The sequence below is a fragment of the Pocillopora verrucosa genome, chromosome 12 (genome assembly GCF_036669915.1).
Source record: "Pocillopora verrucosa isolate sample1 chromosome 12, ASM3666991v2, whole genome shotgun sequence".
Taxonomy (NCBI): Eukaryota; Metazoa; Cnidaria; class Anthozoa; order Scleractinia; family Pocilloporidae; genus Pocillopora; species Pocillopora verrucosa.
The window spans coordinates 18,185,982-18,204,447 of record NC_089323.1 but is presented as its reverse complement, the minus strand read 5'-3'; the positions used below and the strand labels follow the sequence as shown (position 1 = coordinate 18,204,447).

Here is an 18,466-nt window from a genome sequence, read left to right as displayed (position 1 = left end):
CATGCCACCAGTGAGAGGCATTCACATTCACAGCAGCAAAGAATAGTTGCACTACTTCACAAGTTGCCTACATGCCTAAAGTTTTGCCATTAGAAGAATAAAAAATTATTACATTTTATATAATTTACAAAATTTCCATGTCAGCTTTATTCTGACAGTGTCAGCAGTCACTGGTAAAAAACAACCTTTGTTCTTGAGTATGATAACAGGATAATATGCAATTTCCCTTAAATCTCAGAAAACATCACAGCTCCAGAAATAAGCTGAAATGTTCCTTGATATTCATGGGTTAACCAGGTCTACACAGACTGCAGGGAGAGTCTTGGACCTTAGCAGTGGAATATGTATGAACGACATGTTTAAACAGCAGTAGGCAAAACAACCATGAGGAAGTTGTGGAAAAAACTGTGCTGACAGCCTGCAGGATAAAGCAGAACAAATAGAATGAACAATAAACATAAACACTTTTGTAAAAACATAAGCAATCAATGAAATGGATATTAATTTTTTTTAAGACCAAAAAACTTGTTATCCATCTTATTGATGACTTTCATGTTATGAATATGCCTACTAAACCAACTGATAAAGTTAATGTGGCAATTCATATGGCATCAAGTCTCCCAGCCATAGCAGTTGCCCATCCATTTGATGGAGCAATGATCCTTTTCTAACAAGAGTAAATGAAGTAGGTGATTCCTTCAATAAAGGTATTATAGAGCATGATACAAGTAGCAACATTGCAGACAGCCACAATAGTCGTGAACAGCCCAAAAGCCAGCTAGCAACACATGCCTCTAGGTATTCAGACTTTTACAAGTCCCATGACAGGGGAAATATGATAAGTAGAAGTATGGAACAGCTGATTATACCACAACTGAGTGTTCCACACAGGACAACTCAAGAAAGAGGACATAGCGCAAAAAGGCCTGCTTCAGTTGTAAATTCACACCAAAACTACTTTTCAATTGTGGGTAACCTTGCCACCAAAGATCTTGAGGTTCTCACCTTATCCACCCTTACCTTTTACAATCACACAATCAATCTCAACAACAACACCATCAGTAGCTCAACAACAGTTTTCTAACTTAAGTGTACCACCTCAATCCACTTCAATACATGTTCCATCTTCAACAACACAATCAGTCACATTCTGGGAACTGCCAGCCTTCCTATCTCAGTCAACAATTGGGGGTTGTCAAGGCAGTAATGCTTGTACAGTTATTTCTTTGTTGTTAGCAAAGACATACTTAACAAACAAATCCTTTCTTCAACTGAAAAACAACCAACCACTGACTCCAAGCTGGATGTCATGTATGATGGGGTGAAGTCAGGTATATGACAGTTTCATGCAGTCACTATCATATCTTGGTGTTGTTGAAGCCATACCTCTTGTCAGAAGCAGCCTGTTTAGTGTAAGTTATGAAAAGGAGTTAACTGTTTGTTTTTTCAAGTAGACTAATTCAAGTGAGGAATCTGCGAGTTTCCACCTAGTAAAAGACTTACCAACACAAATGCTGCTTTTACAATAATTAATGGTTTAACGATTTCATAGCTAAGTCATGCAAATGACAACATCATCTTAATGGATAGCCACCTCCACTTACTAAAAGGCACCTTACTTGCACAGTCTCAACGCAGTGACATTGAAGAACTATTAAACTGGCTGAAGTCAAAGCTATCTGTGACGGTGAATTTGTGAACGGTTACTTTCATCAACTTCAGGTAACACTGTGTGGTAAGAGTGCTTGGGAAAATGGGTAAAAAGTGATAGCTTCAGAAAAAAGATGGCGACAAAACAAAGTCACTTTGAAACCGTAATTACCTGAAGTTCAATCCCAATTGGTTGCTTAGGTAACCGTAGCTCCCACAAAAAAACAAAAACAAAAAAAAAACGAGAAAAGGGGCAGAAAAGGGGATATAAAGAGGAAAGGTATTGTGGTCTCCCTTACACTGACTTCCAAATGCATGCATATGTTCCTTCGTTATGGAAAAATCATACTTGGCAATCTTGTCTTCTAGAATTACTTACTTTAAAGGAAAAATATGATCTAAAAACAAATACTTATTAATTTACAAAATGAAGTCTTACGGCGGAGTCGCCCTCGGGCTGCATCAGACACCTAACTCAAACATGAAAAGATACCTAAACTTTTTTTTTCTCTAGATTCAACATCTATAAACTCATCAGTTTCACTTACGGCAAACCGGGATGTTAAGATGTATTTCACCTTCCCCCGGCACAAAGGTACAGTCTTTGAAAATGTTTTATCAAAGCGGCTGTAAGGCGAGTGATCTCAAAAACTTTATTAGATCAGATGACAAATAGACAATTTAAGTTCATGTTGATAAACTGATCAAAAATCTAGAGAAACGATCAATATACAGGCCGCTTGCGTGGATCGAAAAGTCGTTGCTCGAGGGAGTTTTTATCATTGTATAAACTAACTGATTGCAGTACTTCAGTCATACCTTCAAACAAATAATTGTCAGCGCTATCATAGTGAAAACTCAGAAATGGCTTCGAAAGCCATTTTCCGAAAAAGGGAACATCTGCACATAACATTTTTACTGAACTCTTAAGCTGATTTTGATACGCTTTTCCCGTAGTTCTGTTTTGGTATTATTTCTATTTTTTTCACTGCGTTTATACTTCAGAAACAGAGAACAAATAATTTCGCTGAGTTACGAATGACCTAAATATCACTCAAGAGGGTGAAATTTTTCCTCTTGTGGCCTCCAATAAACAGCTGGTAGAAGAGCGTCAAAGTTAAAATTCCCTTCGTTATCAAGGCAACAAGCCTTTTTATCCATTTCTTCCTTGGTCACATAAAGCTCCGAGAAGGAGCGCTGGTTTCCAAGGGGTACTCTCTCATTCATCTTATTAGCTGCCCAAGTATTCACCATAATTCGCCGGCCGTCCATAACACTGTAGTTATTTTCCCATCTGTAACTGTTACTTGCACTGGATATTCTTGGACAGTTCAAAAATCGGTATTTTGGGCGAACGTTAACTTGACTTTGATTTCCGCTTCCTGGAAATATTGCCGGTAGAGCAGCTGCAGGGTTTGTTGTGAGCAAGTGCACAAGTTGAAGATTGTTATCGCCATGTTGGGCGTGGCCTTCATGTACGGGATCTTTTATGTAAGAGTGATCTCTTCCAGTCTGATGACAAGGTCTCTTTACAGGAGTTATCGAGTTCCTGTAAGGAAGGTCCATGTAAGATTTCGTTTACAACTGAAATAGAATAATCGCTTTGATCTTTACTTTGCTGGATTTAAATTCCTAAGCATTACGTCATAGAGACGTAACTACTGTTTTTTTTTTCGTAAGCGCGTGCAGAATATCAACAGTTTATTTTCTTCTACTGTAAACAACTAAAAGAATTTACAACAATATAATTATAAATAAATAAATAAATAAACAGTACATACAGTAGTGGGACACCCAAAATAACTAAAAAGCTAAAATAGTTGGGTGACCGTAAATATGATAATTAAAAATGTGAGAGTCAGGAAAGAGGAATAACAAATACATTGGTACACATAAATATCATAAATTGGTACAAAGGTCACAATATACAGAACAAGAAAAAACTGAAATGTTATGTGGCCCCAGTGCTTTACTTGTACTTAGGCTAGAAATAATATTCTCAACCTCTGTTGGTGATAAATAAAAGCTGTCGCATTGTGAATTTGTTAAATATTCCACAAAGGTTCTATTGCCAGGTTGAATACGCTGTAAGAATCTGCTTTGAGCAGTGAACTGAAGACATATCACAAGCAGTCAGCAAAACACGTCCGCCACCTTTGCTGACCGCTGACCACGAATCAAAGATCAGTAGCGATCTAAGGATGGCACTCTTGAAGAGGCAACTTTTCTACTTCACTCTCGGTGAGTTCTCCTTCTGTAGATGTTATCGTGGCCTCCTTTGCAGCTGTTACTTAATTCATCACGCAACGTGTTCTGATTTTAAGAGTGCATTGCATGACAAAAAAAACAGCGACTGATAAGGAGAGTAATTGTCTCAGAAAGAAAAATCCTACTTTTTAAAATAGACAAACCAAATGAAGATCTTTTGCAAAAACTTTGGGGAAATGCTTTGAGCTTTTCGTTCATTTTTTGTTTTGTGTCCTAGAACAGAAATATTTAGCTGAGCAGGAAATACGACACAGCGGTCAACTCCGGATGTTGATGCAGCCTGGCCTCCTTCACTCGTCGAGATTATCGCCTGGCGTTTTCCGGTGTTGCTAAGCAATATTTCTTTCACGCGGAGTCATCAAGCGAAGTCACATATTGATCTGAAGATATGTAATCTAAAAAACTTATGAATCACGGTTGATGACGGCCAGCGAATATGTCTCAGAAGAAATTTTCTGGGGCACCATTCGGAGTACAGACTTCGAGGTGAGTGCGATTTACTAACGCTACAAGTAAGTTGGTGTCAAAGTTAATTGCGCGCGAGTCTGTTTCTTCGAAATCAATAACTTCATTATACCTATGCCTATTCCTTCTTCATTCTTTATTCTTGAAGCATTATCAAAGAAAGCAAAGGAAGCTTTTAGTTCAGATTTTAAGATCTTAGTAAACTGAAGAATTTCGTGCTTCACTCGTGGTCATGCAATACTCGTTCAGGCTTGTCAACATATTCTGGAATGCACCCAAACAATTAATAGATAAAGTTAATTGACAAGACACAATGATATCGTGTATTGATTAATTTTGAGAGAGCTTTCATCGTTAAAAGTTTTACTCAGTGGGGGCATGTGACATTCTGAACATTTTACCAAGAAAGCCTCCAAAAGAGTTTTGATTTTTTAATTTTTATGGTAAAGTATACACGAGGAAATCACAGTTAAATGTGAAAAAATTTTCTGTAGAGATGCTCAGTAAAAATACGCTCTAATCACACTTTGGGTTTCAATTAATTTTGATTTGCAGGTTTGATGTCGCTGGAATTCACCCAAAAAGCAAAACGCCTGGAACAATAACACAAGTAGCATATGACAAGAAATGCATGCAAGAAGTGGTGGGTTATCTCTTGGTTATTTAAGTAATGCTGCATAAGAATGTACGAGGTCTAACTCCTCTGGGGTGCTTAAACCTTCACTCACTTCAACTGGAGAGCTAAACATTTTATGACAAAATACAACATCTACTGATGTTTTGTTTTGCAATATGCCATCATAAATTCTGCTGAAAATCATCATACAAAGTTTGCCCACAATTTTAATTTTAAGAAATCAGCCAGTCTCAATGCTTATTGGAGATAGCTGCTGGTTGTTACAATAGCTTGATGCTAGAAAAAAAACTATTTCAGAGACTTTCTAAATTGCAGCATGGGTAAGGGAGGGTCATACAAGTGATAAGTTTTTGCTGTTAATTAACAGACAGTTTATTCTTGCACTAGAATCGCCGCCTCGGACCAGGTTCATATAACATTGATGTGGGTGGATTTAATCCCAAGTCTGTTTCTGAAAGATCCTCTGGTCCTGGTAAAGATATGCATTTTTTTTTTTGTCAATGGGTATAAAGATTATTTTCTTTTAAATTTTCATTTTCTATGAAATTATAACTGCCCAGGAAGTGGACAAGTATCCCATGATTCTGTTTGGAAGAACTTGCTGCAAACTATCTGCCACTTCATTTTAGTTGGAAAATCAAGAACTCCACGCTTCCAAGAGATTCATAATGGCTGCTTATGGACAATTACATAGTAATGAAAGAGATTTAAGTTCAAATTGGATGGTTTAAACTGTAGGTAGTCTTGATTGATATGTGTTCACTTACAGTATTTGTTAGTCTTCTTGTGGATAGATGATGGATACCAATGGTATATTTGGTGATTATCAGTTGATTCATGAAGTCACTCCATGATCAGCCACTAGCCAACTGGTTATTGAGAAATTTTCCACCAATAGTCAGCCATTGTCTTGGTAGAGATGTTAGTGGACTGTCAGTCATCTGTCAGTGGCAAACAACAATCTACCAACCATTGACCAACTGTCATCAACTATATCTAGTACTTGATTAGCTGAGGCTTCCCTCATATACATTATTCATGAAATTAATCTTGGCTATACTTAATGTCAATCCTTAGGATGGGAAAGGGCATTTGAAACAGCTCGCCTTGCAAAAATACCTCATCTCTTGTACAAAGAACAATGGGAAAAGAAACAACTACAGGTAACTACATGCAAATGCTTTATGCTAATTTAAACACAAGCTGGATCAATAATTGATGGTTACATCTGGAAAAATGCATATTTTGTGTAAAATGTAAATCCTTGGACTAGACTAAGATAGAATATTTCCTCTCCAATTATTCACCAAATTGTTTCCATTTTATCTGTTGCCTTTAATCTATTAAGAAGTTTGTAGCACAGTTACAATCATTTTACTTTGGATCTAGTTGTTTTACTTGTAATTTTTTCTTATTCAAGTTTTCAACTCTTTTTTACTTCAACAGAAGCAACTTCTTGGTCCTGGGACATACACCATCACTGATTTTATTGATCACATGGGCAAAAAGCCTGGGAGCACAAGAGGTGTTTGTGAAACCAGAGAAGCAAGATTTGATGCCACAAAACTGGTGTGTTACTTGAGTGTCTGATCAATAATATTAATTGTTATTTGACACTGCCAAATTGTATTAAACCTGTGACCCCCTGGAGTGAAAAGCATATACTGGTAGTTTCTCCATACAATATCACCCCCAAATCTCACATTAAGGTAACGAGAATAAAGGAAATGATCACCAACTAGAGAAGCTTTGGATTGTGAAACAAATTCTCCTTATCAGCACCTTAGGGAATGTATAGGGAACATCATGGAGAATATGCATGCTTGTGTTAGGGTGGAAAGGGTTAAAATCCTCTTAGCCAGCATAAGTTATAGAATTCCAGTTCAACATCTAACTGGTCTGTGATGGAAGTTTACATGATCATTTTACCTTACTAGTCAATGTAGTTTCAGATCCACCCTCTTTGTGGTGTGCTCAGTCCCTATGCTTTTCTCAAGTCTGGTCTTTGACTCAACTAAAAGGGTGTTGTTAGGGAAGGGGCTATATTTGAGCCTATACGTAATAATTAACCCTTTAACTCCCATGAGTGACCAAAACAGAATTTTTCCTCACAATATCCATACAATATCAAGCAGACAAGGGATGAGAACAAAGAGAAGTATAAAGTAGGAGATTATAAGTTGTTCTAATAACAAATCCTCAGAACTAAAATCATAGGAATTGTATGACAGTCATTAAGGAGAATTACTAAATGAAATCTTGGGATTGAAAGGGTTAAGCATTCCCAAAATGTCTAATTGACGCTGTATTAAGTGTGCAAATACCCACAGATGGCACTAAATTAAAAATTACAGGGAATGCGTTTCTTTTTTATCTTTTGTTTTTGAAATGCTTCAGAGTCATGTGCCAGGGCCAGGAACTTATGGTAAGGGAGGGATACCAAGTGCTGTGATTGAGGAGAAAGTTCAAAAGTCAGTCAGTAATGTAGGAATGCTGGATTCTGGAAAGTCTTACAAGAGGCAACTTCCGGAAGTGGTATGTACACTGCCTATCAATGCTACATTGCTTGGTGAATACCACCAAAAGTCTTAACAATATTCATCTTTGAAATGTTTGAATGTCGGATTCTGGACAGCCTTACAAGTGGCTAGGCAGCTTCCAGAAGTGGTATGTATAATTATATATTAATGCTATGTTACATTGCTTGTTGAATACCACCAAAATACTTAACAATATTTGTCTTTGAAATGTTTGAATGTTGAATTCTGGACAGCCTTACAAGTGTCTAGGCAGCTGCCAGAAGTGGTACGTATAATTGTCTGTTAATGCTATGCTAAATTGTTTGGTGAATACCACCAAAACACTTATCAATATTCTTCTTTGAAATGTTTGAATAGGGAAGTCATTTGTGTCCTGGACAGTATGAGATGAAGAGTTTCACAGATGAGATGGAGGCAAGAGTGGTTAGCAAAAGAGGACCTTACGATCTGTTCACTGGTGAAAGGAACAAACCCATATCTGTAGGCTACTTTGCTCTTCCGGTAGGAATCTGATAACCTGATTTAAGTGTGAGGTTGACACAAGCTTTGAAAAAAGTGTCTTTGACCCAACATGTATTTTTATCTTTCAGACAAAGCAAAATTTGGGTCCTGGAGAGTATGACTTAAAGTCATTCCTACACGAGCTTCAAGGTAGGCAATTTTACAGGAACTAGTTTATCTGCAGCTCATATATATATATATATGCATGTTCAGTTGGCTCCAGTAGGCAAGAAACTATTCAGAATTAAAAATGACTTGAACCTCTCCATCCTTAACCTAAACAAGAAACATTATTAACTAATCAGATCATCAGGATGTCTGGATAATGTGAATGGAAACAAGATTGGTTGTTAACTATAAACAGCAGTGTGCTCTGATCGGTTAGATGACAATGAAACAGTGACACAAGAAAATGTTGCATTTACTTACTTAGAGTCATTTTTGACAATCTGATGGGCTAAGCAAATGAACCAAGGAGAGGGATTTTCATGGACTTTTCATTCCTCAACTTTCTTTTTTCTAGATAAGCATAAGAACCACCATGGAGTCTTCTTGAAGGTGCAGCGTTTCCCGCCATACCCAACCAACAGGATCTATTGTTCAACGCTGAGTCAATACCCAAGAGACCCTGTAAGTTTTTTTCCATGGTTTGCCAGAGTTGTGATTGGCTAAGATGCTTTTGTATTGCTCGTTTTTTTTTTAGTGCAACTTAAGCATGATCATGATCCAAATACAAAGTCAGATCAAGATAGGCCTTCAATGTTTGCAGGCTCAGATATCTTTCTGTTAAGCATCTTTCCATAAAACAAACATGTGCATAACCTTTGAGTTTTTTTCACATTAGACTGACCCAGGACCTGGAAACTACTCACCTCAGGAGCTTACAAAGCCAGAAGCAACTGTCAGACCACCCTTTGGTTCAACTGCTGAAAGATTTGACCGTCATGCCAGAAGATTCTTCCTTGGAAGCACAGTACGTCTCTACACCCTCATAGGAAGAAGAGTTAGCAATAGTGCCAACATTCAGTAAACACGGCTCAAAAGAAAGTCATGTTCACCCCTAGCATTGCATTTGTCATCATAGGTGGAACTATAGCTTTTTCTATAGCAGGAGCTAGCCAGAGAAGGAAGGAGTCATTTTATGCTGGTTTACTCTTGTTTGGAATTGAGCAATAACTTCTTACTTGTAAAATAAAAATGAAACAATTCCAAGCAAATTTTAAGGATTGATAGACAGCAACATGGATTTAGTTACTCTGATCATGCCTGGTGGTCTTGAATATAGCTTTTATAATCAGGTGCTACTAATCCAAAGTGAATATTTCAAAGGAAAATTCTTGTTTCTTTTTTTCACTATCTCAATTTAGGCAGCCAATGGGCTAATGTTGATGAAAATCTCATTGCAGGTTCTATTCTACACGAATGACCTTAACCTTTTACTTTTAATCAATTTTCAGAATCCTGTTGGTCCTGGGCGTTATGATGTGGATCGCTATGACAAAGCACAGCACAATAATGGACACAGAAGTGCTTTTAACTCTAAAACCAAGAGATACGACCTCATACGGGACAAATACTTAACGTTAGTATACTATGCAAACACATTTAGTACCCTTCCCTACTTCACTTTGATGATATCTATACATGTACAATGTTTTCAACTTCGGCATGACAGCACAAATATTTGATCACTGTTGGATGAGCTGTTGAACTTTGTAACCGCTCCTGTTATCTGTGTTGTTAGTGCTCTCTAGGTCTATGTTAGTTCACTATACTCTATAGAGCTAAAAGCTCTAAAATTCCATTGTGATTTGGAATCTTTTTCAGTGCTACATCAAAAAAATTTACGCCCAATTAATCTGCATATATTCATCATTCTCTGTGTCATGATACATGAACATGCCCCACATTTGCATACAGCCCTTTTCAATAAAGCTGTGAACCTAAATCTTAAGAAATCACTGCACCCAATTAGAGCAAAGGAAAATTATACAAGGAGCCAATGAGAATTCAAAAGCAAAACTGAACACACCTGCTGAAGTGTAAAGAGAATGCTAGCTGTGGAGCAAGAAGTGTTTGGTTTATTTCACATCTGATTGGTTGAGAGATTGGCAGGAGCTTTGTTGACCTATCACAGGGTGTAGTAAAGCAAAACCCCAACAAAGCCCACATTACTTGTAACACTTAATCAGAAATAACTCTGAATGCAATATTTCGGGACTGAAAGGAATCTTAATGTGAATCATATTTTGTTTCTTCAGGGAAAGGATCAAATCACGAGAGGTTGACAAGGTTTTCATGGTCCCTATTGATGCACAATAAAATTACCTATAGCAAGCATGTCAAGCAATGGTACTTCAAAATTTGATTTAAAATTGCTCACCAATAAATCAAAGAAGAATTGAATGTATTTGGCAGCGAATAGCACATTTCTCAGTGCACCACTTTTTGTAAATAAAAAATTCAGCTTGTATGTTTGGGAGCACAAGTTTTGGATGTTTTATTCTGGGGAGAAGAACAATGGTCAGTCATTTTTTCCCTCCTAATGTGTGTTATATTTTTTTTACACAAATCAATTTCTACAAAGTGTTTTTATCCTAATAATATTTTGGTATTGGTTTCCATAAACATTTCTCATGAAACAATTTATAACACTGTAAATGATATAAAGGTATTACATGAATTTCGACATGTTAACAGTATGTCATCAGGAGTGCAGAATCTTCATTTAGTTTTCTTATGAAGCGTTCCTTATTATCAGCAAATGCATCAAATTGTAATGGAAGCTCTAAGCTTCAAGTGTAGTGAATAAAGTCGTTTTCTTTTCTATATTTGGTATAGTTGTGTCAGAGTCAGGTGGGAAGTGCGCAGTGTGATGATGGGACAGAACAAAATCAGACTTAATTGCAATTTTTTGCCCATATTCATCTCATTTTCTGGTACCACAAGAAACTGATTCTTGAAGAAAAAAATCTGAATGGCATGTGGAACCAACAAACTTAAGATAAAAAAATAAACAAACAAAATTGAAAACAAGTTGCAAAGAGATTTTGCTTAAAATTTTTCCACAAATGATAGTTGCTGTCAGAAGAAACTTTGAGACCCATCCCTTTATGAAGAATTCCAATACAATTTTCCAGGTTGAAACAAAAAAATGAAGTTTAGATCAACTGTATTTATGTCATTTCTACTCTTATAAGTATTTATTTCTCAGTCCAAGGTGGCACTGTTAACTTTCTGAATTCTATGATCAGGTTTCCTTCTTCCTTACCTTAAAAATGAGCTTTAATACTTAAGTTACTTGGTCTAAGAGCATTTCTTTCTTTGCTCTACTAATACAACAGGGATACAGTAGTTTCTGTTATCTTTTTTTCTGCATTTTTTCCTATTTATTTCTATTTCCAGTTAGGAAAACCATAGTGTGTTAGGTAAATCGTCAACACTAAAATGGATATATGTAAGTTGCTGCGAATTATCACTATAATGTTGTGGAAGCTATCTTTTGTTGTTTTTTTCTCATTTGAAATCTTTTGACACCTTTCCCTAGCTATCCCTACAGTTGTTGACCATAGATAGGATGACATGCTCATCAGGAGCGATTTGAGGAACAAAAATTAAGTGTTCTTTGGAAATTTGTGTTTCTTATAGTATTTATTTCTCAGTCCTAGGTGGCACTGTTAACTTTCTGAATTCTATGATCAGGTTTCCTTCTTCCTAACCTAAAATGAGCTTAAATACTAAAAGTTACTTGGTCCCAGAGCATTTCTTTCTTTGCTGGACTGATACAACAAGGTTACAGTCATTTCTATTATCTTTTTTTCTGCGTTTTTTTCTATTTAATCACATTAGGAAAATCATAGTGTGTTATGTAAATTGTTGACACCTAAATGGATACATGTAAGTTGCTGCGAATTATCACTATAATGTTGTGGAAGCTATCTTTTGTTGTTGTTTTTTTTAATTTGAAATCTTTTGACACCTTTCCCTATCCCTACAGTTGTTGACCACAGATACGATGGCATGCTCATCAGGAGCAATTTGAGGAACAAAAATTAAGTCTTCTTTGGAAATTTGAAATCAAAAGCATCATTCCTTAGCAGTACAACAAGAACTCTATCAATCATATCTAATTACTAATCAGAATCCCTTTCGCACAACATTCATTTGTTTCTTGTTTCATACATCTGAACCTGATTCTCCTAAATTTGGTACACTAGCTGTTTTGGAAAGTGTCTAATCCAGCTGGGTTCTTTCCTTTACCTGGAAAAACAAATATATAGTTTATATCAAGGAGGTTATCTCTATAAGGGCAGCTGGTAAAGGTCTCTTCACACACGGCTGAAATGCAGGCTTAATCTCGCCGAAAATTTAACACTTTGAAACCTTTATCACAGAAGGCTATTTAGAAAATGTATAACCTTGTCACTCTCACAAGTGACCAAGACAGAAATTCACCTTACAGTATCAATACAAAATCACACAGGTAGGTGATGAGAATAAAGAAAAACATCGATTATGGCATTATTAGTTGATCCAATAACAAATTCTCTGAACTAATATCATGAGAACTGTATGGCAGACAGTAAGGAGAATTACTTAAGAGATCCTGGGAATGAAAGGGATAACAGAACTTGGCTTCATCTTTTTATTCCTCAGCCATATTTGCATACATGCCATAGACATTTAGTTACTAATGAGGGCTTCTCTATGGAATATTAAAACCAAACCTAAATATCATCATAGGATGAAATGAACAAGAACACTGCTGCTTTCCATAGGGTTGAATACCAGTAGAATAATATAAGATCACCAAGCATAAATATGTGTTGTTTCGTTTGGTAAGGTACCGATTTTACTTTGGCAACGACTCAATCTATGCAGCAGTACAGCTAAGTGAGTACCACATGGTCAAGGAAATGTGGAATATTGAATACCAACCCAGCCAGCAGTATCAGGACTTCTAAGAACTTCATGAAAACACTACAAAACAATTGGCACTTTTTTTGGTCCCTCATCTCATGCGCAAAATTTTGTCTTAAAAGAAAGGCTAACAAGACAGTTTACTAACCTTGCGTATGATCTTGTTACATCTGTTCCAAATTCTCAAAAGTGACGTCATCTCCAATAAGGACAAAGGGGGCCCAGTTACATGGGGACTGGAATTTTTCAGAGAGCCGAAGAGCAGTTGTGGCCTGGTGAACAGCTTCACTTGCCTTTTTACCAAGTTTTAAATGCTGGTAAAACTTGCGCATGAATTCCAGGGTAGCGTTGTCATCAACAGCCCACAGGGTGGCAAGAACTGACCTCGCTCCAGCACCAAGAAAAGCTCGAGCGATTCCAATGACACCTTCGGCTCGGATATCTCCAGTTGCACTGTGACAGCAGCTTAGAACAACAAGTTTAGCTCGCACCTTTGCATTCTGCACTTCGGCCATTGTAAGGACAACATCTTCTTCGTCAAGTACTGGCTTGCGTTTTTCTGGTGGCGGAGCGAATGCAATTTCACCAGTTAAAGAATTTCCGTGTGCAGCAATATGGACCAGGGCTGCCGTGTCAAGATTTTCAAGGAAACGTGCTTTTGTAGCTTCTTCTCCCAATAGGGGTTTAACACCAAACAATCTAGCGATTTCTTGAGCTTCTTCGTTTGCATGCTCCAGTCTTGTGATGAATTCTGTAATCTTCTTTGCTTTAAAGGACACTAAGCCAACATCTGGATCCCCAACAATTACAGCTCCCTTTTGATTATGGAAGTTGGGCGGACACTCAAAAATTGCCTTCATAATTGTCAAGGATGGTAATAATCTTATTCGGTGCTGCGCCCCTAGGCTTTGGTTGTTTTCATTTCGAAGCGCTGCCCAAGGAATCCTATGAAGCTCAGCATCAGGAACAATAATGAGGTCTGTGGTTGCTTGGTCAGGTAACGTGCGGGAAAACAACACATCATAGAGTTTCTCCAATGCACTTGATCGATCTTTTTGAGTGATCCGCTTCGATGGAGGGCAACACAGCAGGTCGCCATCCGTTTTTTGCCCATCTTCATCGTTTTCTTGATTCTGAAGAGGACGTGTGTTTCCTCTCGATGGCAATGAGCGATCTTCACATTTCACAGGGTTTTCTTTAATTTTCATTTCTGAAAGCGCCTCGTCTAGCAGACTCTTCCAGTCGGTAGCCTCCCCCAAAAACTGAGGAGCACCATTTGCTTGAATACTCCATAATACAACATTTTCCTTTCCAGTTCCAGACAGAGCATAGTAGATTATCTGGCCTCCCAGACGAGACACAACTTCACGGAGGCTTCCTCCATTGAGTGCTTCTCTTTTTCCTTCCTTTGGATTATGAAGACCGTATGATACAACCATCATGTCAGCAAGCGCAGCAGAACGTGCTCGCTCGCTGACTAGTAGTGCTTCCTCGTACTTTTCTCGCTGAAGAAGACACTGCGTGTAGAGACGGTAAGCAGTAGCTTGCACGTTACTAAGAGAGATCTTGTATATGTCCTTCTCAAAGAGAAGTCGTCTTACTTCCGCATACAATTCAGTGCATTTTTCCAAGTGATCACAGGCCGTTTCAAACTCTTTAGACTTTGAATAAGAAATGCCAAGGTCATGATGACATGAACCCATCTTGTCTAAGCTTTTCATCTTCTCAGCAAAACATAAAGCTTTTTTCTGAAATTCAATGGCTTTGGAAAGTTCATCCAATTTCCAGTAAATCTTTCCAAGATTTAGGCATCCTGTCATCTCACCAGCTATTTCTCCTATGGAGTTAGAAATAGAGATTTGCTTTTCATTATGTTTTATCGCTTGCTTAAAATTTTCCATGCGGTAATTGACCATTCCAATGTTGCCATGAGCGGTTGCTTCTCCTTGCTTTTCTTCCAAGGTTTCACAGAGTGAGAGATGTTGCAAATGACACTGAAGCTCTTTTTGATAATCTCCTACTCGGTTGTAAACAGTTCCTAGATTTCCAAGCATCTGTCCCAACATGCGCTGGTCTCCAACCTCTTCAGCAAAGGGTACAGCTTCTTCGTATAACTTTACAGCCTCTGTATACATACCAAGGGCTTGAAAAGCATTTCCTAAATTGGCATATGAGGCACCTTGAAGTGGCTTATCTTTTATTGAAAGGGCAATACTGAGACTTTGCTGATAGCAATCAATCGCCTCGTTGTAATTACCAAATTCAAAATGAATGTTGCCCACCTTCTCAACCGATCTCCCTTCACCTCCTTTATTTTCTAGTTCCTTGTTTATTGCAAGATTGAATTGATGATGTTTCAAGGCCTTTTCTAGGTCTCCGAGAGAGTAGTATATGCTTCCCAGGTAGGCATTAGCAAGGCCTTCCGCTGCCTTGTCACCGATCAACTTTGAAATTTCCAAGAACTTGTTTTGCATGAAAATCGCTTTTTCAAAATTTCCTAGGGATCTGTGAGTGTTTCCGAGGAAACCATACGCAAAGCCCTCGGTGGCTTTATCGCCAATTTCTTGCGATAGCTGTAATAACTTTTCAAGATTTTTCTGTGATTCTCTGTTTTCTCCAAGGGAGTGTTGCGCTCTTCCAATTTTTCCAATGGCATTTGCTTGTGCTGGCTTGTTGTTGAGACTGTTTGCGATACGAAGGTAGGCTTCATAATTTTCAATTGCTTTTCTTGTGTCTCCTTGACAATGGTAAACATCACCAAGAGCCCCGAGGGCCCTTCCCTCGGTAAACTTGTCTCCGATTCCTCTCGAAATGTCTAACTGCTCTCGATAAAGTGTAAACGCTTTTATGTAATCTCCCTTCGATAAATGAACATTACCGAGATTTCCAAGGGCTGCAGCCTGACTTTTCTTCCGATTGACTTCTCTTGCCAATGTTAAATGCTTCTCGCTGTGGAGAATGGATAGTGGATAATGTCTTGTCTTGTAATACGCGGCTCCCAAACCTCCATTGGACTGGGCTATTGCTGCTTTATCGTCAAGATCGGTGGCAACTGTAAGACTTTCCGTTAAGAACTTGGTAGCGTTTGTGTAGTCACCAAGCTCTGTAAAAGTGGTGCCCATTTCATACAGGCATTTCCACCTTTGCTTCTGGTCATCAGTGGTAGAAATAGCGTCTAAGGATTTCTTGTGGGATTCAAGGCCTCTTTTCAAGTCTCCTAACTTTGAGTAGGCACTACCAACAAAGGAATTAGCTAATGCTTCAAGATCTTTCCGACCTACCTCTTCGGAAAGGGCAAGGCATTTCTGCGCGTAAGAAAGAGATTCGTCAAAACTATCCATAGAGAGCAAAACTTCAGCAAGGTTGCCGCAAATTTCGGCCTCTGAATCTTTGTTCGATGCCTCTTGCGCTAAGAGTAACGCTTGTTTCAACATTTCCGCCGCCTGCTCGTAATTACTAAAATGCTCTCCGCTGTTCTGAATCTCTCGGGCTTGGGAAAGAAGATTTAAAATCTGACCTTGCTTTACTGACGATTCGTTCAGACGTCTTTGGGAACTGTGATCATCACTTCCATTTCCTTCCATGGTGGTATCTGAAACGGTAAATGTGAGAGCTATACTCATCTGCATAAAACGTATTTTGATATCCAGTTCTTTCCATTGGATGGCATTCCATCCGGTCTTTTACAATTCAAGCCTCCGTGATTGGAAATCACGCCAGAATTTCTTAAGGTGTAAATAGCAAAAAGTGTGCTGAGGAAGAAAGGATAAACTCTCTCAAGAGACAACCAGCAGGTATCTTAGAAACTTAGATTTAACCGTTCATTTTAAAACGAACGCAGTGTTTCTTTAAAGAAAAAACCACGGAAGTATTTTATACCTCTAAGAAGCTTTTATTTTATTAGGAATCTTGCAAGGTTTGTCTTCCTACTTGTTAATTCCTTCTCCTTTCCCTTCCATGTTATTTTGAAACCTTAGCTTTTCATTAGTGAAGGGTAATAAGGATAGAAAGTGCAGAGAAAGTATTTTATCTATGGTGACTGCCTTTTGGTCGACGATCTTTCGTACATTTATTTGTTATTTGTATTCTCCGTCTTGCTTTCCAAATCTGGTTTCGGTATCGTAGTTTCTAGTGGACTACTCGTTTTACCTTCTCAGTCATCGTTTTCTTCCGCACTTAGAGCTCGTTTTAGCTTGAAAAGATTCCGTGTAACAGCGGCCATGACCTCGATCGAAAGATAAACAGTCGAAACAAGCGAGTGGTAATGAATAGTCGGACGAATTGACGTCATATCTAAGCTAATTAGCTACTCAAAATGGCGGCGCGCTTTGGCTACTTTGAAGTGGATTTTCATTTGGATCACAGCAATTTTTGATGCTAAAAAAACGGTAGCTAACGCGGCTTAGTGTAAACTATTTATTGGTGGTTACAAAAGATATTCAAATTTAAGAGTGACCCTGTCCTTTAACAAACAAATGTTTTTCCTTCGCAAGCATATCAAAGGTAACCTTCACAAAAATAATTCTCACACAAATCGCAAACTGGTGACCTCTCGGCTATTAAAGCAAAGAGAATTTCTATAAATTAGAGGAAGTTAATGTCAGTTTACCACTTGATATTACCTAAGCAATCAGGAGCCCATAAAAACCGAAAATGAATATTTATAATAATCAATTTAATGACGTTTCGTCAGTCGATGCCAGAGGAAAGGCCCCTAAAGTAATTAAGAAAACTATCACTCATATTCGAAGTTATATCAGAAATCTTGCCTCCCTGAAAATATATACCCTCTCGTTTACGTTTTTGAGAGATTTATACTGAAGACTTTGAAAAATCACTAATAGCAAAACATGCTATGCGACTGCCTTCGCTGGCGATGGCGGGTTTAATTTACAGTTGACTGAGGTTCAAACTCTTTAAAGGTTTTTTTTTCCTTAAACGTTTAAGAGAATAAAAATGAATTATAGGATTAAATTTTGCTTTTTTGTCGCAGATGGAACATGAACAGATGTTTGTTAAACGAATAGTTGCAACACTATCACTTCCGGCTTTCCACAGCTCACTATCCATGCTGCGTGAAAAGGAACGAGATTCAAACGTATTTTTCGTTTCATCTGAAACCCGGGAAAAGTGAATCAATTTATTCCTTACTCAGTGCTGCTTCTATGAGAGGGTCAATTGTAATTTACCCACGAAATTACTTTCTATTTTCAACTACGTATCTATTCCAAACAAAAAGGGAACGCACTGCTTCGCTTTCGAATAACCCGCACAATGGGCTTAACAAACAAACAAAAAGTATCGCCTTTCCTCTACTTGTGCTACAGGTTTTCTTTTTCATTGAGTACGTATACAGGTGGAGGCAGTAAAACTGACTTACCCCTGCGATTTGTCTCTTAAAGCGTATGGTATACTTTACCAGCTTTAAAACAGTTGGTACGGGTCTGTCTCAGCTTATTTTCCTTTATCATTAGCTTCCAGTCTC

General features: G+C 37.9%; 2 protein-coding genes across 2 annotated transcripts; one reads left to right on the top strand and one right to left on the bottom strand.

The window, feature by feature from the left end:
- Positions 1–4,246: 4,246 nt before the first annotated feature.
- Positions 4,247–10,890, top strand: LOC131771408 (ciliary microtubule-associated protein 2-like). The gene is made up of 12 exons (XM_059087191.2): positions 4,247–4,404; positions 4,939–5,026; positions 5,408–5,492; positions 6,098–6,183; positions 6,467–6,589; positions 7,418–7,555; positions 7,918–8,061; positions 8,151–8,211; positions 8,585–8,691; positions 8,906–9,034; positions 9,519–9,643; positions 10,323–10,890. The coding sequence occupies exons 1-12, from the start codon at positions 4,355–4,357 to the stop codon at positions 10,381–10,383; spliced, it is 1,197 nt and encodes a 398-aa protein (XP_058943174.1). The 5' UTR covers positions 4,247–4,354; the 3' UTR covers positions 10,384–10,890.
- Positions 10,891–11,216: 326 nt separating this feature from the next.
- LOC131771406 (tetratricopeptide repeat protein 28) lies at positions 11,217–18,453 on the bottom strand. The gene is made up of 3 exons (XM_059087189.2): positions 18,362–18,453; positions 13,130–16,573; positions 11,217–12,321 (listed from the first exon to the last, which is right to left on the bottom strand). The coding sequence occupies exon 2, from the start codon at positions 16,563–16,565 to the stop codon at positions 13,146–13,148; it is 3,420 nt and encodes a 1,139-aa protein (XP_058943172.2). The 5' UTR covers positions 16,566–16,573; positions 18,362–18,453; the 3' UTR covers positions 11,217–12,321; positions 13,130–13,145.
- Between the last annotated feature and the right edge of the window lie 13 nt (positions 18,454–18,466).